This window comes from Phasianus colchicus, chromosome 30 (genome assembly GCF_987193195.1).
Source record: "Phasianus colchicus chromosome 30, bPhaCol1.hap1.1, whole genome shotgun sequence".
In the NCBI taxonomy this organism is placed as follows: Eukaryota; Metazoa; Chordata; class Aves; order Galliformes; family Phasianidae; genus Phasianus; species Phasianus colchicus.
Window position 1 is genome coordinate 1681714 of NC_143465.1, and position 22800 is coordinate 1704513.

General features: G+C 54.9%; 3 protein-coding genes across 5 annotated transcripts; all 3 read left to right on the forward strand.

Annotated features, from left to right (window-relative positions):
• The first annotated feature begins 620 nt into the window (after positions 1–620).
• On the forward strand, positions 621–10409 carry LOC149914324 (methanethiol oxidase-like). Its single transcript, XM_090126862.1, has 15 exons — positions 621–732; positions 1888–2020; positions 3766–3821; positions 4470–4583; positions 5140–5220; positions 5670–5782; positions 6332–6517; positions 6980–7100; positions 7652–7834; positions 8014–8192; positions 8324–8402; positions 8510–8631; positions 8726–8818; positions 8956–9074; positions 9188–10409. Exons 1-15 carry the CDS (start codon positions 621–623, stop codon positions 9348–9350), a joined length of 1854 nt encoding a protein of 617 aa, XP_089982988.1. The 3' UTR covers positions 9351–10409.
• Positions 10410–11590: 1181 nt separating this feature from the next.
• Positions 11591–17781, forward strand: LOC116238452 (methanethiol oxidase-like). The gene is made up of 12 exons (XM_031608150.2): positions 11591–11657; positions 12815–12868; positions 14201–14313; positions 14393–14578; positions 14667–14787; positions 14943–15125; positions 15736–15914; positions 16313–16391; positions 16472–16593; positions 16676–16768; positions 17243–17361; positions 17445–17781. The coding sequence occupies exons 1-12, from the start codon at positions 11591–11593 to the stop codon at positions 17605–17607; spliced, it is 1479 nt and encodes a 492-aa protein (XP_031464010.2). The 3' UTR covers positions 17608–17781.
• Positions 17782–18515: 734 nt separating this feature from the next.
• Positions 18516–22413, forward strand: RFX5 (regulatory factor X5). Of its 3 annotated transcripts, none has more exons than XM_031608103.2 (10): positions 18516–18624; positions 19044–19174; positions 19435–19468; positions 19777–19859; positions 19934–20059; positions 20408–20524; positions 20650–20731; positions 20900–21104; positions 21228–21325; positions 21508–22413. In XM_031608103.2, the coding sequence occupies exons 2-10, from the start codon at positions 19056–19058 to the stop codon at positions 22333–22335; spliced, it is 1692 nt and encodes a 563-aa protein (XP_031463963.2). In that variant the 5' UTR covers positions 18516–18624; positions 19044–19055; the 3' UTR covers positions 22336–22413. The 3 variants fall into 3 exon arrangements, with proteins under 3 accessions (XP_031463963.2, XP_031463965.2, XP_031463964.2); XM_031608105.2 differs by having other exon boundaries at positions 20903–21104; XM_031608104.2 differs by having other exon boundaries at positions 19937–20059.
• The last annotated feature ends 387 nt before the right edge of the window (positions 22414–22800 follow it).

Sequence of the window (22800 nt, forward strand, 5' to 3'; positions counted from 1 at the left end):
ATGTGCCGGGTGTTGGCGGAGCTGGGTGCTGAGGTTGGATGCTTCCTCTGTTCCCTCTAGTGGTTGGCTGGAAGATGTAGTTGAGCATTTCAACATCACAAAATGCTTTGTTTTGTGGGCACAAACTCAGCTGAGGATGGAGTTACGTGAATTGCCATGGGCATGTTTGGACTTCATCACTTACTGGTGCACCTGGTTAAGAAAAAACATGTAGGTTGAGGTCTGAAAAGGAATGTCCTGACACATCATTGTGACCACACAGCCAGTGTGAGTCCTCCATCCTGCCCTCAGTCTTTTTTTCTGATGAACCCTTCTTTAAGGACCATTTCCAGGAAGATGAGGATGCAAATCCAACTACCTGGCTACTGCGATGATAATGCATTTCTTGGAGAACTGTGCAGAGAAAACATGGAAACTGTAGAGGTTTGAAAAGGAGATTTTTTCAGTAATAGATGGACTTGTCACTGATGGATATTTTACTTTCACATCTGTTAATAGGATGAGCACAGAGAAGTGTGAAATGATTCTCTGGAGTGGAACCTGAAACATTCAAGTAAACTGCTCAGATGCTAATGCAGTTCAAGTAGAGATACAGAGATGTGCGGTGCAGTTTGGATGCCATGAAGGGCAGAAGTTCCTCCTCATCCATCTCCCAGCTGCACGCTGCTGCCTCTCCTCTGGTGTCCTTTGATGCCAACGAGCTGATCCAGCAGAAAGCTGCATGGCCAAGAGGTGACTCACCATACCTTGGTGCCTGGTGTCCCTGTGGCTGCACACCATGGGGCCATTTAGTGGCAGCCTGAAGTTCTCATTACCTGGTGCCTGAAATCACAACCTGAGGATGTGGGTTTTTGATGGGCTTGTCCAATTGTAACTGTGGGCTGTAGTGGGAAAGGGTGATCCCATCTTCCCTATGGTTCTGCTCGGAGCTCTCTATCTCATCCCTCCACCCATCATGGTGAATATTGGCTTTGCATAAGTCTGCCTGCTCCAAGTCACTTGGAGTTGGCCGTTTCCAGTAGATCAGATGAGTGACCACCAGAAAAAAACAACTCCTGATTTATTTTGTCTTGAGGGCTGTGTGCTTGGCATGCTTCAAAGCTCTGTGAATTTGTCATAGGATCAGGATCATAATCATTATGTTGGAAAAGACCCTCACGGTCATCAAGTCCAACCATCAACATGACCAGACTCAGTGTCACCCCAGTGCTGAGTGCACTGCAAAACTCCTATCTCCAACTGCAGGCAGACCCTTTCCAGCTATCTCGTTTGGGTCAGTGCTGTTCAGGGCTCATTGGCACAAGTTGTGCAATCCAGCTGCTGAACACACCATCAGCCCTCAGGTTTGATCCTTGCACCTCTCCCAGCTGCATTCCCCTCACTGCATCCCCAGGGCATCCTCAGTGACCACATGCATCGAGCTCCCCTTCCTCTCTGCACGAAATAGGACTCACTCGTGTGTTCCAATGCCTGTCTAACCTGACAGATGGCGTCATCACTTCAGGGTGGAAGAGAGACATCGCATGTTTGGACGATGTGTCATCAAGGAAAAGAACAAGCTGATATTTCCGAGTTTAATTTTGCCCTGATTTCATGTCATGGAGATGAGAACAAACTCCGGGGCTGTGTGTGGTGTGCCTGGGGTGACATGCTCCTGGGAAGGGAGTGAGATTGGGAGCTTTTGGAAGAAGATAAAGAGGAAGAATTTAATGAGGAAGAAGTTGTTTTAATTACCCCTCAGTTCTTCTGTAGGCAAATGTGAAACTGGGACTCAACTCTAAAATACAATCATTATAAAGAGACCTTAGCTTGGATTCAGAAAGAATGGCAACGTGGCACATTTGGATGCAGTCCCTTTGTCCACAAGACAGCTTCCTTTTTTTCCAGAGGAGATTGGTGGATTTTGGGAGGATCTCAGTGGGGCTGCCATGCTTGTAATAGCAGCTTCTTTCCTGGAGGTGCACTCTGTGTCTTCCTCCAGTGATGGCATCGAGGAGGAGCAGTTCCTCCATTGGCTTATGTGGGTGAATAAAAGACAAATGTCAGTGCAATGATGTCATTTTGTCACCTTCTTTCCCACCAGCGGTGTGATTTCACATTTTTCAGTTGTTGCTCATTTTTCCTCACACCAAAGAAGGTTTCAGGTGCGGATGTCTGTCAGTCTGAGTATAAAATCACCCATTTCCCTCTGTTCCGCATTCTCTGCTGTTAGGGGAGTTGGGATCACTCATTCCATACATTGCAGCGATTCCTTTGTGCCTCAGTGCTGATGAAACATCATGCCCTGCTGAAATGTAGTTAGGAATGGGAAAGGAGAAAACACCCACCCTGTAGAGCTGGAGGAGGATTGGAGAGGGCTCCCATCCTTGGAGGAGTTCTTGCTTGGGTGCTCTGAGCAGCAACAATGTCCTCAGTGAAGCAAGGTCTTCTCCCAACACCCTCAGTGTGCTGTGCTGGTGTGCACCAGATTGCATCACCTCCCCATGCCCATTATCCAGATTACAGCATGTTCTTCCTTATCAGGGTAGGAAGTGATGGGCAGGAGAAGGGAAGCAGCTGCCACCTTGCTGTGGGCTGTCTTGAGAAGCCTTGATTGCTCTCCATGTTGTGGCTTGCCATCTCTGCTGGCCACAGGGAGCTTTTCTTGGTTCCATGACAGCTCACACCGATGCTGCTCTCCACTAACCATTGCTTTCTTGCTCATTGGTGTTGCTGAGCCTGCTCTTCCCCTTCCTCCTATCAGGTTTAATTAGAAAATTCTACGCCCCATAGCTTGGTTTTGTGAGGGATGCCAAAGACGTCACCAAGGAAAGCCAAATGGGATGACCAGCAAACTATTAATGTGTAGAAGGCTAATGATCTTTCTAATTAGCAGTTGTGCAGATGCAAGAAGAAGGTGCAGTGAGGCATGCACGTTGTGATAGTAAAGCCTAATGCACATGGGGATAGCTTGACAGCAACAAGCATCCACTGACGGCTTGACTGGAAGGGTTGAGCTTCTGCTGGTCATAATTTCTCCTCCACCTCTGCCCATAGCAGTGACACTGCTGAGATGGATTTTGGCCAAACAGATCATGAGTTCTCCCACCAACACGTTGGCAGTGGCAGTTTGATGCTCCTCTCTTCCAGAAAAGGCCGAGTGTTTGGCTGCTGCCTGTCCAGCTGTCACATGTTTAGAGACCAGTTCTGAAACCAGAGAGCATTAATGAGAGCCTGGGCGAGATGGGTGCAGTTGTCCTCTCTTCTGATAGGGATCTCCCCGGGGCTTCTTTAATGGCTCTGTCAGATATTTCTGCATTCCTACATGGAACAATTACATATCCCATGTAATTTGCTCACTGATTGAGGAGTTCTTCCTCAAGATATGACACTTGTTCACGTTCCACAGTACTTGGTGTTCTCTTCCTGTTTGGCATCTGATCAGCAGGGTGATCTCAGGAGGCCCCGTTCCTTCTAAACTGCTTGTGTCCAACATCACGGTCCCTTCAATGGAGGTTTCTGGGCTTCCTGGGGGTATCTCAAGCGCTTCAGTCCCCTTTGCAGGTCACAGAGCAACACCAGTGCCAGGTACTTTGCAGAGTTGGTGCCTCCATGGGACCCAGAGGCTCACTGACAGCATAGCTTGGCTGTGTGTCATTAGCAGCTTGTCTTTTAAGTGTCTTCATCTTGACCAGGGACAGTGAGAGATCATGTTGGGATGGATTTTGGGAGCCTGCTGGACTGATGGAAGGCTTTTCTCCACATTGACCCGGGTGTCCATTATAGGGACCAGGTCCCTGTCCATGGTACCCAGGGAGATGAGCAGCGGGGTGGAGGGCAAGGTGAGAGATTCCTCTGGAGACAGTGCTGAAGTAAACTGGCCAATGCCTGTCACTCAGAGCAAGTGGACATGGAGTCACCTCTGCCATACATTTTCCATGGCACTGGTCTGCTTCAGAGATGTAGGGAGAGGAAGAGGCTGCTGTTGCAGAGCTGCTACGTTATGCTGGATTGCCCCAGAGCTTCATGGCTTCATCTCAGCCCTCAGACAGAGACGTGCTGTGTGTCAGGGTCCAGATTTCAGTGGCCTTGCTGAGCTCAAGGCTCTTAAATTCCAGAAGCTTCTGGTGGGGCAATTATCTAGATGGGCTTCTCATCCCTCACATGGAATTTGCAGGCTCTGCACATTGGTATGGCAAGAACCCGGGGATGGGGGACAGCATTAATTAGCTGATGTCCTGCCTGGGCCATGGAGGCCAGCAGAGCCTGGCCAAGTCCCACTGGGGATGAGCAGAGCCCCACAATCTGATAGCGTGGCTTGTGCTTGAGGAAAGGAGCTGCATGGAACAGCAGATTTTTCCTCTAGATTGCTGGGTAGCAAGGCGGAAACAAGCCACAGTGCTGGTCTGGCACCTCCCAACGCTTGGGAGCGCTTGCTCCTCCCTTGGCAGATTGTTTGCTGCCCCCCACCCCTCTGCCGTGTATATAAGGCCCCTCAGAGCCCTGCCACTACACATCCACTCCAGCGAGGCAGACAGCAAGCTGCTCCTTCAGCTCCAGCACCTCTGTCTTGGCGAGAGTCAACCAGAAGGCCTTCAGCATGGGTAAGGAACGCTCTGCAGCCTCCCTTAGCACTGTTTCCAGGGGCCTCTTTGTGCTTCGAAAATTGATTTCCCACATTTGGCTGTGGGATCTGTGCTCCCCTTCTGCTGGAGAATTGCTACAAGAGAAGCTGGAGTTATTTTCCTTGCTAGAGCTTCAATGCTGACATGGTTGTCCATGTCAACTCCCTCTCCATCGCTGCTGATGGACCCAGGATGAGTGCAGGATGCAGAAGGGAATGGAGCAGGGCTCTGATCTGTGATACCCCATGGTCGTGGTCTAGTGGGCATGGGAGTGATGGGTCAGAGGTTGAACTTGATGGTCTCAGTGTCTTTTCCAGCCTCAAAGATTCCAATGGTGCCCAGTGGCACCTGGAGGAGGATTCCTCTCCTGTACCTGAGATCTGTCAGGGCTACCACAAAAGGAGCTGCTGGTCATGGAGTCCTTGTTGGCAGCCAGGGTGGGAGAAGTCCATTGAGTGGGACAGAGTCTTCTGCATAGGCATCACTGAAGGATGTGGACATTTTCCATTTCATTCTTTTCTTTTTCTCACCTCAGACAGATGCAGAGTTCAGTGCTACCAGTACCCCAGCTGCCCTGATGTAGTGAAACCCAAGTGCTATCAGGCATGCTCTGAAGGTAGGTGTTTGTGAAAGAGCTCTGACTTAGCTTCAGGTTGGACAATGATTAAGTCTGAATCTTTCACAGACCACACATAATTAACTGCATATACTAAGTCCCTTCCTGAAAAGGGAAAGCTGTAGCTATACAGTGATCCAGTTGTGTTGTGTTTTACCTCTGGTCCAGTCATGGCAGCAGAAAATTAAGCTTAGTATCATAGAATCATAGAATCTTTTGAGTTGGAAGGGACCTTTAATGGTCATCCTGTCCCACCCTGCAATGAGCAGGGACACCACAGCTCCCTCAGGTGCTCTGAGGTGCACCCGACCTTGGTGTCTTCAGGGATGGGGCACCTCCACATCTCCTTGCAACCTGTTCCTCATTCGTCCTGAGAGTCTCCTGAAGCTTTTATTTGCCTTTACTGTCATTTCATTGCATGTTCTAATGCTACTGTTCCATACACCTAGCTCCTAAGGAAGAGCTTGCATATGTGACGTGTACTTACCGAGAAACATGCATCAATCAACCTGACTTCCTGGCCACCATTGATCTCAACCCCAGATCTCCACATTATTGCCAGGTACCTGTGTCCAGACTCTTCTTGACTTGATGATCGCTGCTGGCTCTGTCCTTCCAGATCTACGGTATTGCCTCCATTGTGCTGTCCCCAGTGTGTCTGGCTCTTGCTGAACCATCTCCATCTCTGTGTACACACCAGCTGTGACTCACTTCATATCTCACTTCCAGCATATCTTGTGACATTAAGTTAAGCTTTGAGTAGACTCTCATGTCAGTGGCTCTCCATCAGCAAATATGGCCACCAGTGACCCAAGTGGTTTTGGATTCTCAGCACTTCTGCAGGTTTCAGCATGTTTCTGGTGCACTGCAATTTCAGAGATGTTCTGTTATGCACCGCCCCAACCTGTCTGCTGACATCCCAATGGGAAATCAGCACCTACCCGTCTCTGATGGCTGCTAATGCAGACTGACCACATCTATTGTGCTTCTTTGAAACGATTCCTTACTTTAAAGCTTTGACTTTTTCACTTCTAAGCTGCTGACTGCATGAAGGTACCTTTTTCCACCCCATCTCCTCGACTAAACCCTGACTCTACCTTTGGCTGCCCAGGTGATCCACCGCCTGCCCGTGCCCAACCTCAAAGATGAGCTGCACTGTTCTGGGTGGAGTGCTGGCAAAGTCTGCTTTGACAATATCACAACGAAAAAGAACAAGCTGATCCTCCCCTGTTTGATTTCTTCCCGTATTTATGTGGTGGATGTGGGTACACAGTGCCGGGCTCCCACACTGTGTAAGGTATGTCTGGAGTGACTCCAACAAGTTGTTTCAAATGGGTTATGAGTTGGTGCTTCTGGAGTAACACAGAAGGAGAAGGTCCTCTCCTCTTCTTCTCTTACCCCTTCGTATTACAGAGTTGGGACAAGTTTCCCTCCCAGCTCTCCATATCAAACCAAAGAAGACTCCCATCATCACTTTATTCCCTATTGCATTCAGGGAGCGTCCAGTAACTGGAGATCATGTCACACACCCCATACCAATACCCCTCAGAGTGAGGTGGACAAACGAGCTCTTACCTGTTCAAAGTTGTTCCATCTGTGTTGTCCATGTAAGGGAGAGCTCAGTGGCTTCCCTGCTCCTTTCCAAGGGTCTGGTGTATTCAGAATCCTCAGATGGTAAAAGGCTCTGCCTTTTTCACCCCAAAAAGTTGAAATGAGCAGATCAGGCAGAGGTTTACATGTGTGTCTCCTTGTTTTTCAGATGATTGAGCCAGTGGATGTCTTCTGGAAGTGCAACAAGGGCCACCTTAGTGTAGTTCACAGCCTGCCCAATGGTGACATTCTGATCGCCAACATGGGGGATGCAGCTGGCCATGGAAAAGGTACATTTCCTCCAGATGGTTCCAATAACATGATTGCAGTTAGAAAAAGAAGAGGTTTACAAACCACAGACTTCCAGAGTTTCAGACATCAAATGTGAGTTAACTGTTGAGGACTCCAAGTATTTCTTTGCAGCTATGAGCCCATAGTTACCCACAAGCATGAGCTGCAGAGTGGGGAAATGAAGACAAGTGCAGAGGCAGCTGCCTTCTGCAGATTCAGGCAGCCAGTCTCACTGCCTGAGCAAGGGGTACATCCGTCCCTGCTTGAGAAAGGGAGATGGGGTTGGCAAAGCCAACATAGGAAATGTGGTCACTGCATGCACACTAACGCAAAGAATTGTGATCTGAAGATGGGATAAATTTTCAGAAAATTCTGCATAGCTCAGATGGAAAGCTGTACTACACATGGTCTAATACAAAACAAAAAGCTGTAGAATCTTCACAGCTGAGAATCTTAAGGCAGAAAGTATTCAGAGGAGATTGGTCATTGGAGTTACCACCCATCCTTCCCATTTAGAAGTGATCTGTTGTGCTTCCCTCTGGTGCCACAGGCGGATTTATTGTGCTGGATGGAGAGACCTTTGAGCTGAAGGGTAACTGGGAACACGAGTGCGAGGTTCCCCCAACAGGCTATGACTTCTGGTACCAGCCACGCCACAACGTTCTCATCAGCACGGCCGGGATGGTGCCAAGAATTGCGGGACGTGGATTTAACCCGGATGATCTGAAGAAAGGTGAGGGAACGCGGATGCAGGCGCTGGGCCAGATCTCAGCAGGCTCATGGCCGGATGCAGACAAACTCACAGTATGGGTGGCAGCTCGAGAAAGGGGACAGGCAGAGTGTGTGCAGGTATCACCCATCTCCAGGGCTGCCCTCCCCTCCTGACTCACTTCTCCTTCTCCTCCTCTTCAGGGGTCTTCGGGCGCCGCCTGAACGTGTGGAATCTGTCCTGCCGTACCCTCACGCAGTGCTTTGACCTGGGGGAGGATTCCTTGCCCCTGAGCGTGAAGTTCCTCCACAACCCTGATGCTGCCGAGGGCTACGTCAGCTGCGCCCTGAGCGGCATCATCTACCGCTTCTACAAGTGCGAGGCAAGTGCTGGGCCTGCAGCCCCGGGGCCCCGGCTCTGGGATCGGCTGAGAGTGCCCCGATGGAGGGCTGGGAGCTGGGAGCAAGGAGCCCGAGCCTTGCTGCAGATGTCAACCACGCATTTCTTGTACAGAGAGACAGCTGGGCAGTGGAGGAGGCCATCCAGATACCAGCCAAGGACGTGTCAGGATGGATTCTGCCCAAGATGCCAGGTGAGCCCTCCGTGCTGCTCCCCATTTCCACCCGGCACGTTGAGCTGTGCAGGATGTCTTCTGGGGATGCTGCCTCACCCACGGCTCCTTCTTCTCTGCCCCCCCAGCCTTCCCCAGCGACCTGGTCATCTCCCTGGATGACAAGTACCTGTACGTCTGCAACTGGCTGCATGGGGACATCCGCCAGTACGAGATCTCCAGGAACTGCAAGCCCCGGCTGGTGGGACAGGTGAGGCGGGAGCAGGAGGCTGCACTGGTAGTTCCGTGGCAGTGGGTGGTGGTGGTTAGGTGCCAAGCCACGTGTCTCCTTGCCTTGCCTGCAGGTGTTTGTGGGAGGCAGCATCCTGCGAGGCGGACCCGTGACGGTGTGCAGAGATGAAGAGCTGAAGTGCCAGCCGGAGCCCTTGGTGATCAAGGTGAGTTCTGCAGGCTCTGCCCCACGGCGTCTTCTGCACTTGGGCTCTGCTCTGCTCTCTCTTTTGCTGCTCCTGCTTTTGCTCATCTGCTGAAAGAATGGAGCCAGCAACGCCACTGCTCTCTGTTGTGCCTCCAGTGCAAGAGGGTGTACGGCGGCCCTGCTAAGATCCAGCTCAGCGTGGATGGCAAGAGGCTGTACGTCACCAACTCCTTCTACAGCACTTGGGACAAGCAGTTCTACCCGAACGTGGTCAAGTAAGGAACCTCTGGGAGGAAAGGGGCCCTTCTGGGTGATCCCTTGTGGGTGGGAATGGAAAGGTCACGCAGCGCTGCTCTTGTCTGCAATGCTGCTCCATCGCCCCTCGCAGGGAAGGCTCTGTCATGCTGCAGATCGATGTGGACACGGAGAAGGGAGGCCTGACGGTGAACAAGAACTTCCTGGTGGATTTTGGAAAGGAACCCAACGGGCCTTGCCTTGCCCATGACATCCGCTTCCCTTGCGGAGATTCCACCTCTGACATCTCTGCCTAGGCGCCATGGAACGGCTCCCCTCTTCTCTCTAGTCTGTAGTGCAGCCGTCAAACAGAGCGTGGGGTGATTGGGTTGGGGGTCCCATTCCTTGCTGGAAAGTACATTTCTGCAGCCAGTCCAGGCAGCCTTTGCTTTCTGTGCACACAAGTCCCTGGGTGTGCTCCCCAGAGCAGAGCTCAGCTCCCTGCTCAGACTCTGAGCCGTGCACAACGCACAGCTCCTTTCAGTTGAAATCTGCATCCTCACCGTGCCATACAGATCCTGCTGGAGGCTGTTGAGCCCTCTTTAGGATTCAGAGCTTGCTCACACTTGCTGATGAAGGCCACAGAAGGTGAAATGCCCACGTTGTCTGAGTTGCTGTTCTTCAGCCACATTAGTTGCTGGGCAGTCCTTCCCTGGCACAGGGGCACATGGAACCCGCAGGCACGTGCCAGTGCCTGGGCCAGGAGGTGTTGTATCACTGAAGGAGTGTGAAGTGCTTCAGTCAGAAAGGGATGCCTGATTCCTGATGCTGCTTTTCTGGTGTTCTGCTTCAAACATGAATAAAACTCTTCTTTGCATCACTTTGGTCTTCACGTCTTAATTCATGGAAGCCTTTCCAATGTACTTAAGGCCAAAGCACGTTGGCAGTTCCTTTTCTGCCTCAACCAAGAGTGACTTCTCTAAGGAATCTGTGGCATTGTTGTCACCCAAAGCAATGTCTTAGATTTCCTGGAGCTTACTTTAGATAGGACTTAGAGAACACATTTAGTCGTCATTCCAATGGAATCACGTCTGTTACGTGCCTGGTGTGCTGATGGTGCGAGGGTTGAGCGGTTCAACAAAGTTGAGGCAATTGAACTTGCAGTACTCAGCACTCCCTCTGTGGTATTGGTAAAGATGAGCTCAGCACCTTAAAACTTCAGAATAGAATTCCCTCTTTCACTCCGAGAAATGAGATTTGACTTTCTCTCCACAGAAAGGTGTGGTTATCAGAGCTGCAGACCATCCCTTGCTTCCCACGAGCTCTATGGAGCTTTATCTGCAGGTGCCAAAGCCCCATCTTGCAATGGAATCCTGCTTGACAACAGGACAGCAGGACAGCAAGCACTGCCCCAGGGATGTGCTGCAGAAAGCCTTCTGCACACCCAACCATCTTCCCATTAGTCCCATTTGCCTCCAGACTCTCCACAAAGGCACAATTTGCAGCCATAATCAGTTTGGAGACTGCAAAAGTTAGAGGATAAAGACTATGCTTCTAATTTCCAGCCTTTCATGTTCTCAGAAGAACATGACTTCATTGACTTCCTCCACACTTCCCATGGTCAAAGTTATTGCATCCTTAATGGTCCTGGGAGGAAAGCAAGTCTTCAAAATGAGGTGTGCAGGAGTCCTTGAAGTTCTGGTTGCTCCGTTTTTTGATCCAGAGCAAGGAAGGCTGAGGTGAGGCCGCATGGTGGCACAGAGCTCCTCATGGCAGTGCATCTCCTCTTGTCCTACAGCCCCTCATATCCAGCAGCCCCTCATGGCCCTACAGCTCCCATCCTGGTTTGAAACACCCAGTGCAATCAGATGAGCCTCAGCAGGTGGAAATGGGGCAGGAATTGCTGATGCTGCATCCGTGGACCTATTTGCTGCCAGTCTTTGGGTGGAGAGGGGCTTTGTGTCCGAGCTCCCCCCCTGGGGTTGGTGCAGATGATAGGGCAGGAATTTGCAGGTGAAGCTGTGCCTGAGGCAGCAGCCGACGTCGGATGTGTCACAGGGAAACCTGCTGCATCGCTTCTCCCACCCACCGTCGCACGGCAAGCACTCACCCTGCAATTATAAGAAACCCAGTCCTCACTTTTAATTTTCACTTGGCGATTAATATCTGCAACCTCATTAAGTTATTTCTGTGGTCGGGAGCGTCTGCGCTCACCCACGTCTCACTGGGGGCACCACACGGGGAAGCTCCAGACAGCACTTCCAGGACAGACCTGCAGGAGTGGGGCTGCCCCATTTCTCCCCACATCCCCCTTGCGTTCTCAGTGTGAGCGCTGCAGAGTGCAGCCACCACCATTTGCCCTCCATCCGTGGGAGGAGAGGAGGTTCTGAAATACTTCCTCGCACGTTTCCAGCGCTGCCCCGGTGCCTCCCACACCCTGGGGCGTGGGGATCCTCCCTCGGTGTCCTTTTCACACCAGCCCTCTCCCCATTGCTCTCCCTATATATTGGAGCCCCGCGGAGACGCATCTCCTCACCGACGTGCTCTGGGCAGCAGCATGCAGGCAGAATCAGCTCCTTCCATTCCCCACCAGAAGATGATGTCCAGCACAGCCTCCAGCTCCGGTAAGTGACCTCTCCATGTATGCAGGGCTGTGGTGGTTGGCTGCCTGCTAGCTCTGCTCTGCGGTCCTTCAAATCTCCTCCTGGAGGTTCTGCTCCTGGGACACTCTGAAAGCATAAAGCTTTCCACACGTGGGGATGAGCGTGGTTTTTTTCTCTGCCTGCAGAAGGTTCCTTTTCTCCTCTGCCAGGTAGCATTTAGGCATACTGATAATTAAAAGCATTCTAACTTCTTTTTGTCCGCTTATTCCCACTTTTATGCACCTGTAACAAACTGTGCCATGCCTTGGCAGGGAGCCCTCAATGCAAAGTTTGGGTTTGGTGGGGTATTTTCTGCAGGGGAAGGGAGAAGGGGTGGCTCCGTGGTGCTCCAGGTAAGGAGCAGCAGCCCCGTGCCCTGTGCTTCCCGCAGAACATGCTGTCCTCAGGGAGAAAACCTTCAAAAGCAAACATGAAACTGAGTCAGCAAAGCTGAGTTGTGAGGTTTGATGTGGGTTTTCTCCCTCTCCTCAGGCTTGCCATCGTAAATGGGGAAGAACAGAAACAAAGAATCACAGAATCCTTTGAGTTGGGAGGGGCTCTTAAAAGCCATCTGGTCTCACCCCACTGCGATGAAAAGGGCAAGGTCCCTTCCACCCAAACCTCTTCTATGGCTTTATGGTTCTGAGGATGATCTTTAAGCACCCTTCCAATCCAACCATTCTGTGGTTGACCTTTAAGGACCCTCCCAACCCAACCATCCCATGGTTCCATGGATGATCATTAAGGTCACAGAATCATTTGAATTGGAAGGGATCCTTAAAGGCTGTCCAGCCCAATCCCCACAGTGAACAGGGACATTCACAGCTCCATTGGGTGCTCTGCCCCCCATCCACCTGATCCCTCTTGGAGGGATCCTTTCGGAGGTGGTGGATCTGGGGACTTCTTTGGGTGGATGTGGGCATCCTGGTTTATTCTGGATGCCCATCTTCATCTTTGGAGGCCTCACTGGTGGGTGCTGGAGGGCCATCAGCTGCCTTGCCTGGGGCTGATGTGGTTCCATTGCTGCAGGGGATACTCTAAGACCACAGTGGTTCCAATCAGGCACTCAGCCTTTGCCAAAAGGGCTTTCAAATCTCTCACTGCCACCTACTTTCCATTCCTACTTGTTCCCAATGCAGCCCAGTGTGGAGCATGCGGACCCGGCTACGCCTCTCCCCTGGATGCAATGAAAGGTGAGTGCATTGCATGGGACTTTTGGGGACCAGCCCTGTGCTGGCTGTTGGTGAAGGTGAAGATGAGAGCAATGCTTTCAAGATCAATGAGCTCCATCCACGGAGGAGGTTCCCAGCAGGTGCCAAGGAAGCATTCATCCGGGGCCAAGCCTCAGTTGCATCATGGTGTCAGAACTTTTCAGACTTCAGAATAGCTTGGGATGGGTCACAACCTGCACAGAGGCTTTGCGGGGCAGAATCCAGAGGGAATGGTGCTGCTGCGGCCCCACTCAGATCTGCAGGGAGTGGAGAAGGCTGGGGGGGAATTCTGGATTTTCCGGACACCCTCCAGGACACAGCATCATGCTCTGCTCCTGGTGTCTGCTCAGAACCTCCTGCAGTAAAATCCGCCCTCCCAGGCTGTTTGCTTGGGAACTTTGCCTGGAAATCCTTCTGTCTGCACTGCCAGAATTCTGAGCTCTCGTGTGAAGGGCTCAAGGAAAGCATCACCTGCTGCAGTCCCTCCCTTAATCCTCCCTTAATCCTCTGCACTTTGCAAGCACAACTCCAAAAACTCAGTCCTGGAGTTTGGTGCTGCTCCATGACTCCCATCCCTGAAATATCTTTCAGCAAAGCAAACAACAGCAAAGGACTGAGTGCTTAAAGACTGATAAAGGGCTGATAAAGCCACAGCGTTGAAAAGGCAGCAGCTATTGCTGCTTTGGATCAGCTCCAGGCTCCCAGATCACCTCTCCCTGTTTTCCACCTCTTTCTCCTCCTCAGCATTTCTCAGACCAGTTCCACCCCCTTTGCTTTGTCAGCACTTTTTGACACGGGTACCACCCCTGCAGGGCGAGGAGGCGGTGCGGTTGGGGTGTTGTGGGTCAGCATGCTCTGCCTGGGAACCAGAACCCAGCAGGGCTGTCACTGCTCAGTGGGGTCTTTGTGCCCTTGGCTTCAGCCTGGCGAGAGTTCCACCTTTCCACTTCTCACGTATTTTTAAGGCTTGATGGAAATGGTGAAAATGAGACACACGGAATCATAGAACACCTTGAGCTGGAAGGGACCCCATAGAATAACCCAAGTTGGAAGGGACCCAATGAGTTGGAAGGATCATCGAGTCCAACTCCTGGCTCCACACAGCACCACCCAAAAATCACACCCACACTTTGCTTTGGTTCATGGGACTGGCAGGGTGATCCAAGGCCATGGCAATCCATAGAGAGGAGGATACCCCAAACCCAATGAGCCCAACTCCCCCGGGGCAGCCATCTCCAGCCCCAGGCATGCAGGGATGTGGGAATCTGGCTGTTCCTGCTGACGCTGATGCAAGCAATGTTTTCATCTTGCAAGGTCCACGGGAGGAGATTATATACGTGCCCTGCATCTACAGAAACACCGGCAGGGGGAAACCCGACTTTCTGGCCACGGTGGATGTTGACCCCAAATCTCCGCACTACAGCCAGGTACCAGATGCTTCACCTCAGTGCTGAACGGGTGGCAGTGACTGACCCTCCGGGTGTGAGTGGGACTGGGGCTTTGCAGGTGATCCACCGCCTGCCCATGCCCAACCTGGGGGATGAGCTGCACCACTCGGGCTGGAACACCTGCAGCAGCTGCTTTGGGGACACCACCAAGAAAAGGAACCGCCTGATCCTCCCCAGCCTGATCTCCTCCCGCATCTACGTGGTGGATGTGGGGACTGACCCACGAGCTCCCAGGCTCTTCAAGGTACATTGGAGGCGGTGCTGGGACCACCTTGAGCCCAACGAGTGCCACATCACTGGGGACAGCTCATGGAGCTTGTGAAATCCTGCAGGTCGTCAATCCAGAGGACGTCTTCTGGCAGTGTGACCTGGGCTACCTGCACACCTCCCACTGCCTGGGCAGCGGTGAGGTGATGATCAGCACACTGGGAGACCCGGCTGGCAACGGGAAAGGTATGGGGCCGGGTGAGAGGTCCCACATCCAACACCATCCCAAGATGTCTGCATTACCCCACTCCATATTTTGTTATCTTAGAACACACCTGGGTGTTATCTTAGTTCAGCTGGGTGGTTTCCTCACTACCAAGGCGTGTTTGGTTTTGCTCCAGGTGGCTTTGTTCTGTTGGATGGAGAGACCTTCGACATCAAGGGGAACTGGGAGAAGGGTGACAAGAACCCACCGATGGGTTATGACTTCTGGTACCAACCGCGCCACAACGTCCTGATCAGCACGGAGTGGGGAATCCCCAAATGCCTGGGATATGGGTTTAACCCAAATGACCTGAAGAAAGGTGAGGAAACTGTTGTTGAAGTGCTCCAGGAGAGGTGCTGAGCAGCACTGCCACAAGGCCAAATTTCAGCCCTCTCCTGCCAATTCAGTGGATGTGGAGCAAATTGAGACAGTCTGCCTGCTGTCTTGCACACAAATTCCCAGAGCTCGCTTGGATTTAAAACACAGGCAACACAGGTTGGATCTCAGCACTGGGGATGGGGGATGAAACCCACGTCAGCCCAACACCCCCACTGGTGTCCCTGCCCTTCAGGCCTCCTCCTAACGAGGATCTTCCCTGGTGGGACCCCAACAGGAGCAATGTAGATGTGGCTCTGCAGCCCATGGTTCCATTGGCGTTGGGTTGGGTAGTGATGGGTTGACCACCATGTCAAGATCATCAAGTCCACCATGGGTTGATGTCCTCGGAGGTCTTTGCCCACCTTAATGAGTCTATGAATGGGGACGGGGTGGCCGCTGGATTTGTGATCTCGTAGGCTTTTCCCAACCTTAACAACTCTATGATTCTGTCATCTGTGCTGGGGGCCATTGGGGCTCACCTGGGCTCATGGCACATCTGTGGTGGCCCCGTTCCCCACATCCTTCCCTCAGAACCCCCTGCCCCCTTCCAGGGCGCTACGGCCGCCGCCTCAACGTGTGGGACTGGACGACCCACACCTATGTGCAGGCCATCGACGTGGGTGAGGATGCAGCACCGCTGGAGATTCGCTTCCTGCACAACCCCGACGCGGCCGAGGGCTTCGTGGGCTGCACCATCAGCAGTGCCATCCACCGCTTCTACAAGACGGAGGTACGTGTTGGGAGGATGCTGCCCTGCCCCGGGATGCCATCCAGGCAGCAGCTGTAGGACCTGTTCTGACCAGCAGTGGTTTATGTTGGGATGATGGGATTTGGAGGATTTAAACCTTGGTTGTGGATTTATAGAACGTGAGCAATGTTCTCAGTGCTTATTGTGCATAACAACAAACCGGGCGAGGAGAACTTCTTTGACCAAACCAGTTAATCCAGTTGGAAAGCCAGACAGGTTCCTGGCCCCACAGCCCTGCCTCAGGTCCCGGCTCCTCTCCTGGCCCTATAGAGCCAGACGTGAGCTTTGCATCCCTCTGCTGGATGCACACATGGCGTCCCCCACCTTGGGGTCTCCTCCTGCCCATTCTGAGCCCTGTGGGGCCGTGCTTTGTCCCACAGTGTGGTGACTGGGCAGCCGAGAAGGTGATCCAGGTCCCCAGCAAGAAGGTGGAGGGCTGGCTGCTCCCGGACATGCCAAGTAAGTGTTTTCCCATGAGCTGTTGTGTGCCCACTGCCCGCCGTGCCGCTCGTGTGCAATTGTGCCGTGCCATCCCTAAGGCTTCATCACCGACATCCTCATCTCGCTGGACGACAGGTTCCTCTACTTCAGCAACTGGATACATGGGGATGTCCGCCAGTACGACATCTCTGACACCCGCAGGCCCAGGCTGGTGGGACAGGTGAGGCAGCAGCAGCTCGCCCCATTGCCTGGGAGGGGGATGACAGGTCCCGTGCCACCACTGTGTCACCTCTCTCTTGCAGGTCTTTTTGGGGGGCAGCATCTCCAAGGGAGGGCCCGTGGTCGTGCTCAGAGATGAGGAGCTGCAGAGCCAGCCGGAGCCCTTTGTCATCCAGGTGAGCTCCGCTTTGCTCTTCCCACCTCCACCTTGAGCCTCCAATGACGTGGGGCTGTGGTGGTGAGGATGGGGAGCACCCAATTCCTCTGGTTCTGCTCCGCTGCATCCAATGAGATGACATCATGGCTGGGTGGCAAGGCTCTGCTGGCTTTCCACCATGTCCCATGAGACAACAGCATGGTTGGGGGGCAAGGACCCCATGCACGCTTCTGCTCCACCATTTCCCATGGGATGACACCATGGCCAAGTGGAAAGGTTCTGGCGGTTCTCCACCGCATCCCATGGGATGACACCATGGTTGAGGTGGCACAGTTCTCTACCATGAGCCACGGGATGACAGCACGGCCCCGTGGTGAGGTCCTGGTTATTCTCCACCATGTCCTATGGGACAACGCCATGGTCGGGCACAGAGGACCCTTTGGTTCTGCTCCACCATCCGCTGCTCACCGCGTCTCCCCTCCACCTCCCACAGGGCAAGAAGGTGGCGGGGGGCCCTCAGATGATCCAGCTCAGCCTGGACGGGAAGCGGCTCTACGTCACCACGTCGCTGTACAGCGCCTGGGACCGGCAGTTCTACCCCGACCTCATCAGGTGGGAGCAGCTGGGCATCCGACTGCGATGCTCACTGCCCTGGGAGAGGCTGTGCCCCCTGATCCCCTCAATGCCCCCCGCAGGGACGGCTCCGTCATGCTGCAGATCGACGTGGACACGGAGAAGGGCGGTTTGAGCGTCAACCGTGACTTCCTGGTGGATTTTGGGAAGGAGCCGGGAGGGCCCTGCATGGCACATGAGATGCGCTACCCCGGCGGGGATTGCACCTCTGACATTTGGGTTTAGGGCCACCCGCCGCCACCTCCCATTGATGGGTGCTGAGGGCACAGCTGGATAAAGAAGCTGGAGGTCCACTGCTGTGCTCACCCAGAAGCTTCCCATGCCCCACACAGTGCATCCCATACCCTACATCCCATATCCCACATCCCCTATCTTGCATATTGCGCCCTACGCCCTGCACTCCACATCCCATACCCCACACCTGCATCCAGTACCCCTCACCCACATCCTACATCCCATTTCCTGCACCCCCTATCTTGCATCTCGCATCCTACACCCTACACCCCATATCCCATACCCCACATCCCACACCTGCATCCCAGCCCACCCTGCAGCCCTCAGATCCCCCCCCCCCGTGCCAACAGAGGGTGCAGTGATCAACCCTGAGCCCCCCACAATAAAGCAGAGGCCTCTGCACCACCGCTCCCTCATCTCCATCCTTTCCTTTACCTCTGTTTGCTCCACAAAAGCTGAGCCCTGTTGGTGTGCATGCACACACTGCCTGCACGCATGGTGCACACACGCACATTGCACTGCACACACACTACACGTGTGCACGTGCTGCACACTCTACACGTTGCTGTACGCACGTTGCTCACACACTGTGCACACTGTACACACGCTGCTCACACACTGTATGCACACTGTACACACGTTGCTCGCACACTGCGCGCATATCGCACGCACACGCTGCACGCTCACCGCTCGTTTACCCCCACGTCCCCTCCCTCGACTCCACCAATCAGGAGCTGTTGCTAGGCAGACTTCAGCTCGAGCGCCGCCACTCAGCAGCGCAGCCCCGCTTGTATCCGGGTAGGACAGCCGCTCACATTAGCAGAGCAGCCAATCACATTAAAGCACGGCGCAGTATCCGGGCAGATCTGCTGCGCCGCAACCAATCAGAAAAAAGCTGCCGGCGGCCCCGCCGAGGGGTGCAGCACTTTCGGTTCCCGGTGCGCGCGGGGCGGCGGCGGCACGAGGACGAGCGGGACGGGACGGGACGGGGCAGAGCGGAGCCCGTAGGTGGGTGCGGGCCGGGGGGCGCGGCGCTGCCGGGGTCGCTGTCACCGGTGCAGCCTTCGGGTCCCCCCGTCCGCCGGGAGCTGCTGGCTGCGGGGGGTCCCTGCCGTCCCCACCGCCTGCTGTCCCCCGTTCCCATGTCCCCACCCCCCGTCCCCACCTCTCTGTCCCGCGGTGTCCCCCATCCTTTATAGCCCGGTGTTCCCGTTTCCCATCCGTCCCCCCGTTGCCATCCCCGGTCCCTGCCGGGCTGCGCTGCCCGCTGTCCCCTCCTGCGTCCCATCGCCGTTCTGCTGGTGACAAGTCTCCGGGTGGGGACACGGGGGGCAGAGCCAACCCTGCGGGTACCACTGGGGGATTTGGGCTCTGAGGGGGTCCCCTCTCCACTCTGGGGCTGAATTTCTGCATCCTCCCCCTCCCAGGACCCCAGTGCCATGGCCGATGAGGAGCTGAGCCCCCAGGCCACCAAGAAGGGCACTTTGTCACCCGGCGGCTCCCGGAGCGGTGCGGCAGAGCCGAGCACTTTGCTGCAGAAACTGCGGGGCAACATCTCGTAAGGCTGCAATGCACTCCCGATAACCTGAGCGACCCAAACGGGGTCTGACTTCATAGGGGCAATGAATTCGTAGCCCCGTGGGTGGAAGGGATGAGAGTCGGTGCCTCTTTTGGGTGGGAACATGGGTGCAGAGCTCCTCAGGAGCACAGCGGGATGCGGGCAGGGGTCCTCAAAGTGAGGCCATCCCGTGCCCTGATGTCTCTTCTGTCCCTTCTGTCCCTTCTGTCCCTTCTGTCCCTTCTGTCTGTCCCCTGCAGCAAAGCGGTGCAGAACAAAGTCGACGCCATCCTGGTGAGTACCTCTGTGGGTTGGGGGAGCGCCGCATGCCCACCCCTCCATGATCCAAACCCCTCTTCCAGCCCCATTTCCCCGATCCCATGTCCCATAGTGGTCAGGAGCTGCTCAGCACCCATTCCCTCAGCCCCACAGGGGACGACCCCTGCTGTCCCCCCAGACCCCATTTACCCCACGTGCAGGCTGTGCCCATGCTCACAAACCTTTGGCTTCAAATGCTCCATAAAAGTTGGCCCTATTTTGGATCCTTCACCTCTCTTTGTCTCCGGTCCCTCCTCCCCTCCGTTTGGACCCTTCGCCCATAGCAAGATGTCCAGAAGTTCTCCGACAGCGACAAGCTCTACCTCTACCTCCAGCTGCCATCGGGGCCGAGCCTGGGGGACAGGAGGTGGGTGCTGGGGTCTGGGGTCTGCCTCCTTGAGCCATCATCCCCATCCGCTCACTCCATGCCATCATTCCCAGCAGCAGCCTGGACCTGAGCTCGCTGAGCACAGCTGAGTACATGCATGCTTGCAATTGGATCCGGAACCACCTGGAGGAGCACGCAGACACCTGCCTGCCCAAGCAGGATGTCTACGATGCCTACAGGTGAGCAGAGCACATGGGACTTAGTTTGGGGGCAGTGGTTGCTTGGAGTTGGTTGGGAATGGCCATGCTCAATGCAGGTCATCTGTAACGCCTACAGGTGAGCGTGGTGATGCCCCATGGAGCTCAGTTTGGGGTCAGCAGGCACTTGGGGCTGGTTGGGAATGGCTGTGCCCAAACAGGGCATCTACAAATCCTACAAGTGAGCACAGCAGTGCCCCACAGAGCTCTGTCTGGGGTCAGGTGGCACTCGGGGTTGGTTGGGAATGGCCATGCCCAACGGCAGCTCTTGGAACGTGGAATGGGAGCAGTGAGGAGAGGTCGGCAGCTCTGACCTACCCTCTCCCCCAGGCAGTACTGCGATAATCTCTGCTGCCGCCCTCTGAGCGCCGCCAACTTTGGGAAGATCATCCGGGAGATCTTCCCCAACATCAAGGCCAGGAGGCTGGGAGGCCGCGGGCAATCGAAATATCCTTTTGTCACGATGGGTCTCCATACAGCAGGCAGTGTTGGTGGCTCCTACTGCTGTACATGGGGTCGGTGCACCCTCAGCTGTCCCAGTTGTGTTTTGTTGTCCCTTAACCCCACCACACGTACTGCTACAGTGGCATCCGGAGGAAGACGGTGGTCAGCCTTCCACCGCTGCCCAGCCTGGACCTCAAGGTGACAGAGACTGTAAGTCCTCCATGCTGGTTCGTGTTCTGCCTCTTTGGGATATGCTCAAAGGAATGGGGCAGGAGGATGCATCCCCATGGGGCGAGCAAAGGTTGAGCTCCGCTCTGTCCCCATACAGTGGTGACAGTGGCATTGTTGGCCCCATTGGTGATGTTGGTGTCCCACCAGCAGCACACGGAGCTGACAGACCTGGTGCAGTCCTACACCAGCGAGGTGATGGAAGCAGCCTGTGCCCTGACCTGCGACTGGGCTGAGAAGATCCTCAAACGTTCCTTCAACAACATCGTGGAGGTGGCACAGTTCCTCATCCAGCAGCACATCATCAGCTCCCGTTCGGCACGCGCCGACCTCGTCATGGCCATGGTGGTCTCAGGTGGGCCGATGGGGGACCCTAGGGGGTGTCCCCAAGGGGTGTGGAGTTTGGTGGCCGTTTGATGTGCACTGTCCCCACTCAGTGGGGCTCATCCCCACCTCATGCCTCACTGCGTGTCCCCAGAGAGCACAGAGAAGGCCCATCGTGATGGACGTTCTCCTCCACTGTCCAAGAGGAATGGCTTGGAGGCTTCAGAGGGCGGCGAGCGGAGCTTGGCACAGGTGAGGCCACATGGGACACGATGTCCCCCATCCCCTGCTGTCCCCCATCCCCTGCTGTCCCTATCTCGTGTCCCCTCTCCCTGTAGACCTGTCCTCCTGGTGTCCCTGTCCCCATGTCTCTGCTTTCCTTATGTCCCTCATTCTCATGTCCCACATCCCCTGGTGTCCCACCATGTCCACAGCCACAGACCAAGAAAGACAGCGTCCCCAAGGCCACCATCCCACCACGTCCTGACAAGAAGAAGCCCCCAGAGCCACCCCGGCCACCGAGCAGCCCCCAGGTGAACGCGCTGATGGCCCGTTTGCCCCTTCTCCTCCCCCGTGTCCCCCCTGGCCCCACAGCCGTGTGCTCTTCCCCTCCAGTCCTGGCCCCCAAGCTGACGGCCGCCCCGCTGGGGGGCACCATGAAGGTGGCCGTCCCGCTGCCCCCCGGGCTCAACGTGCTGCTGCCCGGCGTGGCTGTGCCCGCAGCTGACAGCCCCCGTGGAGCAGCCCCCGATGGCCCCCCGGGCTCAGCCCAACGCCCTGTGGCCACCAAGCGGTCCCCAGAGGTGGCCCACGAGGCTGGGGCCAAGCGCAGGCGTGGGCGGCCGAGGAAGAGGACAGAGGAGGAGGAAGGAGGCATGGGGTCACCGGGTCGCATCGGGGATGTGGCTGAGGGGACGGATGTGGGGTCTGAGCGCTGTGACAGCGCACATGGAGGTGACCATGGGCACAGAGAGGGCAGCGCCCATGGAGGTGACAGTGGCCACAGAGGTGACAGTGGCCACAGAGGTGACGGTGCCCATGGAGGTGACATCACGGATGGCACAGTGGGGATGTCCCCAACCCAAGTGAGTGTCATCCAGGACAGCCGTGGGCTGCAGGAGGAGGAGACACTGAGTGTGGCACCGGGTGGGAGCGGGGTCACAGGAGGGGACAGTAATGACACTGCACTGTGTGGGGATGGATGTAGAGCCGGGACGGAGCCGACAGCCCCACATGGCCCCATGTTCCCAGGGGACACATAGGGACCCACTGCTGGAAGTGGGGTGTCCTCATCACCGCATGTCGCTGTCACCTGCCATTAAACACTGAGCGCTGTGCCACTGTGCGTCCGCCTGTCTGTGTGTCACCAGGAGGGGGGGTGGGGGTGTGAGTGGTGGCACTGTCCCCAGAATGTCACCATCTCCGGGTGTCACCATCCCTGGAATGTCACTGAGTGTCACCTCAATGTCCCGGGGGTGTCACCATCTACTGAGTGTCACCATCAGGGTGACATTGTCCACATGGTGCCATTGTCCATCCATGGAACGTCACCTTCCCTTTAATAGTGCCATCCCTGGGGTGGCACAGAGTCCCCACGGGGGCACACATCGCATTGGTGGAGCGCAGGACGGCAGCCCCGTGCCTCAGTTTCCCCTCCGGGTCCAACAGCAATGCCCAAAGTGGTTGATTTTGAGGTGAAAAACAGCAGATTCAGTGAAACCTGGATC

Excerpts from the sequence above, each read along its gene's own strand:
- LOC116238452 (XM_031608150.2), top strand. The coding sequence starts at position 11,591 with ATGCAGGCAGAATCAGCTCCTTCCATTCCCCACCAGAAGATGATGTCC. Across the intron at positions 14,579-14,666 it reads GAGCTCCCAGGCTCTTCAAG|GTCGTCAATCCAGAGGACGT; the intron begins GTACATTGGAGG and ends GAAATCCTGCAG. Across the intron at positions 16,769-17,242 it reads CGGAGCCCTTTGTCATCCAG|GGCAAGAAGGTGGCGGGGGG; the intron begins GTGAGCTCCGCT and ends CACCTCCCACAG.
- LOC149914324 (XM_090126862.1), top strand. The coding sequence starts at position 621 with ATGAAGGGCAGAAGTTCCTCCTCATCCATCTCCCAGCTGCACGCTGCT. Across the intron at positions 3,822-4,469 it reads GCAGCGGGGTGGAGGGCAAG|GCCCCTCAGAGCCCTGCCAC; the intron begins GTGAGAGATTCC and ends CGTGTATATAAG. Across the intron at positions 7,101-7,651 it reads TGCAGCTGGCCATGGAAAAG|GCGGATTTATTGTGCTGGAT; the intron begins GTACATTTCCTC and ends CTGGTGCCACAG.
- RFX5 (XM_031608103.2), top strand. The coding sequence starts at position 19,056 with ATGGCCGATGAGGAGCTGAGCCCCCAGGCCACCAAGAAGGGCACTTTG. Across the intron at positions 20,732-20,899 it reads ACCTCAAGGTGACAGAGACT|CAGCACACGGAGCTGACAGA; the intron begins GTAAGTCCTCCA and ends GTGTCCCACCAG. Across the intron at positions 21,326-21,507 it reads GCGAGCGGAGCTTGGCACAG|CCACAGACCAAGAAAGACAG; the intron begins GTGAGGCCACAT and ends CCATGTCCACAG.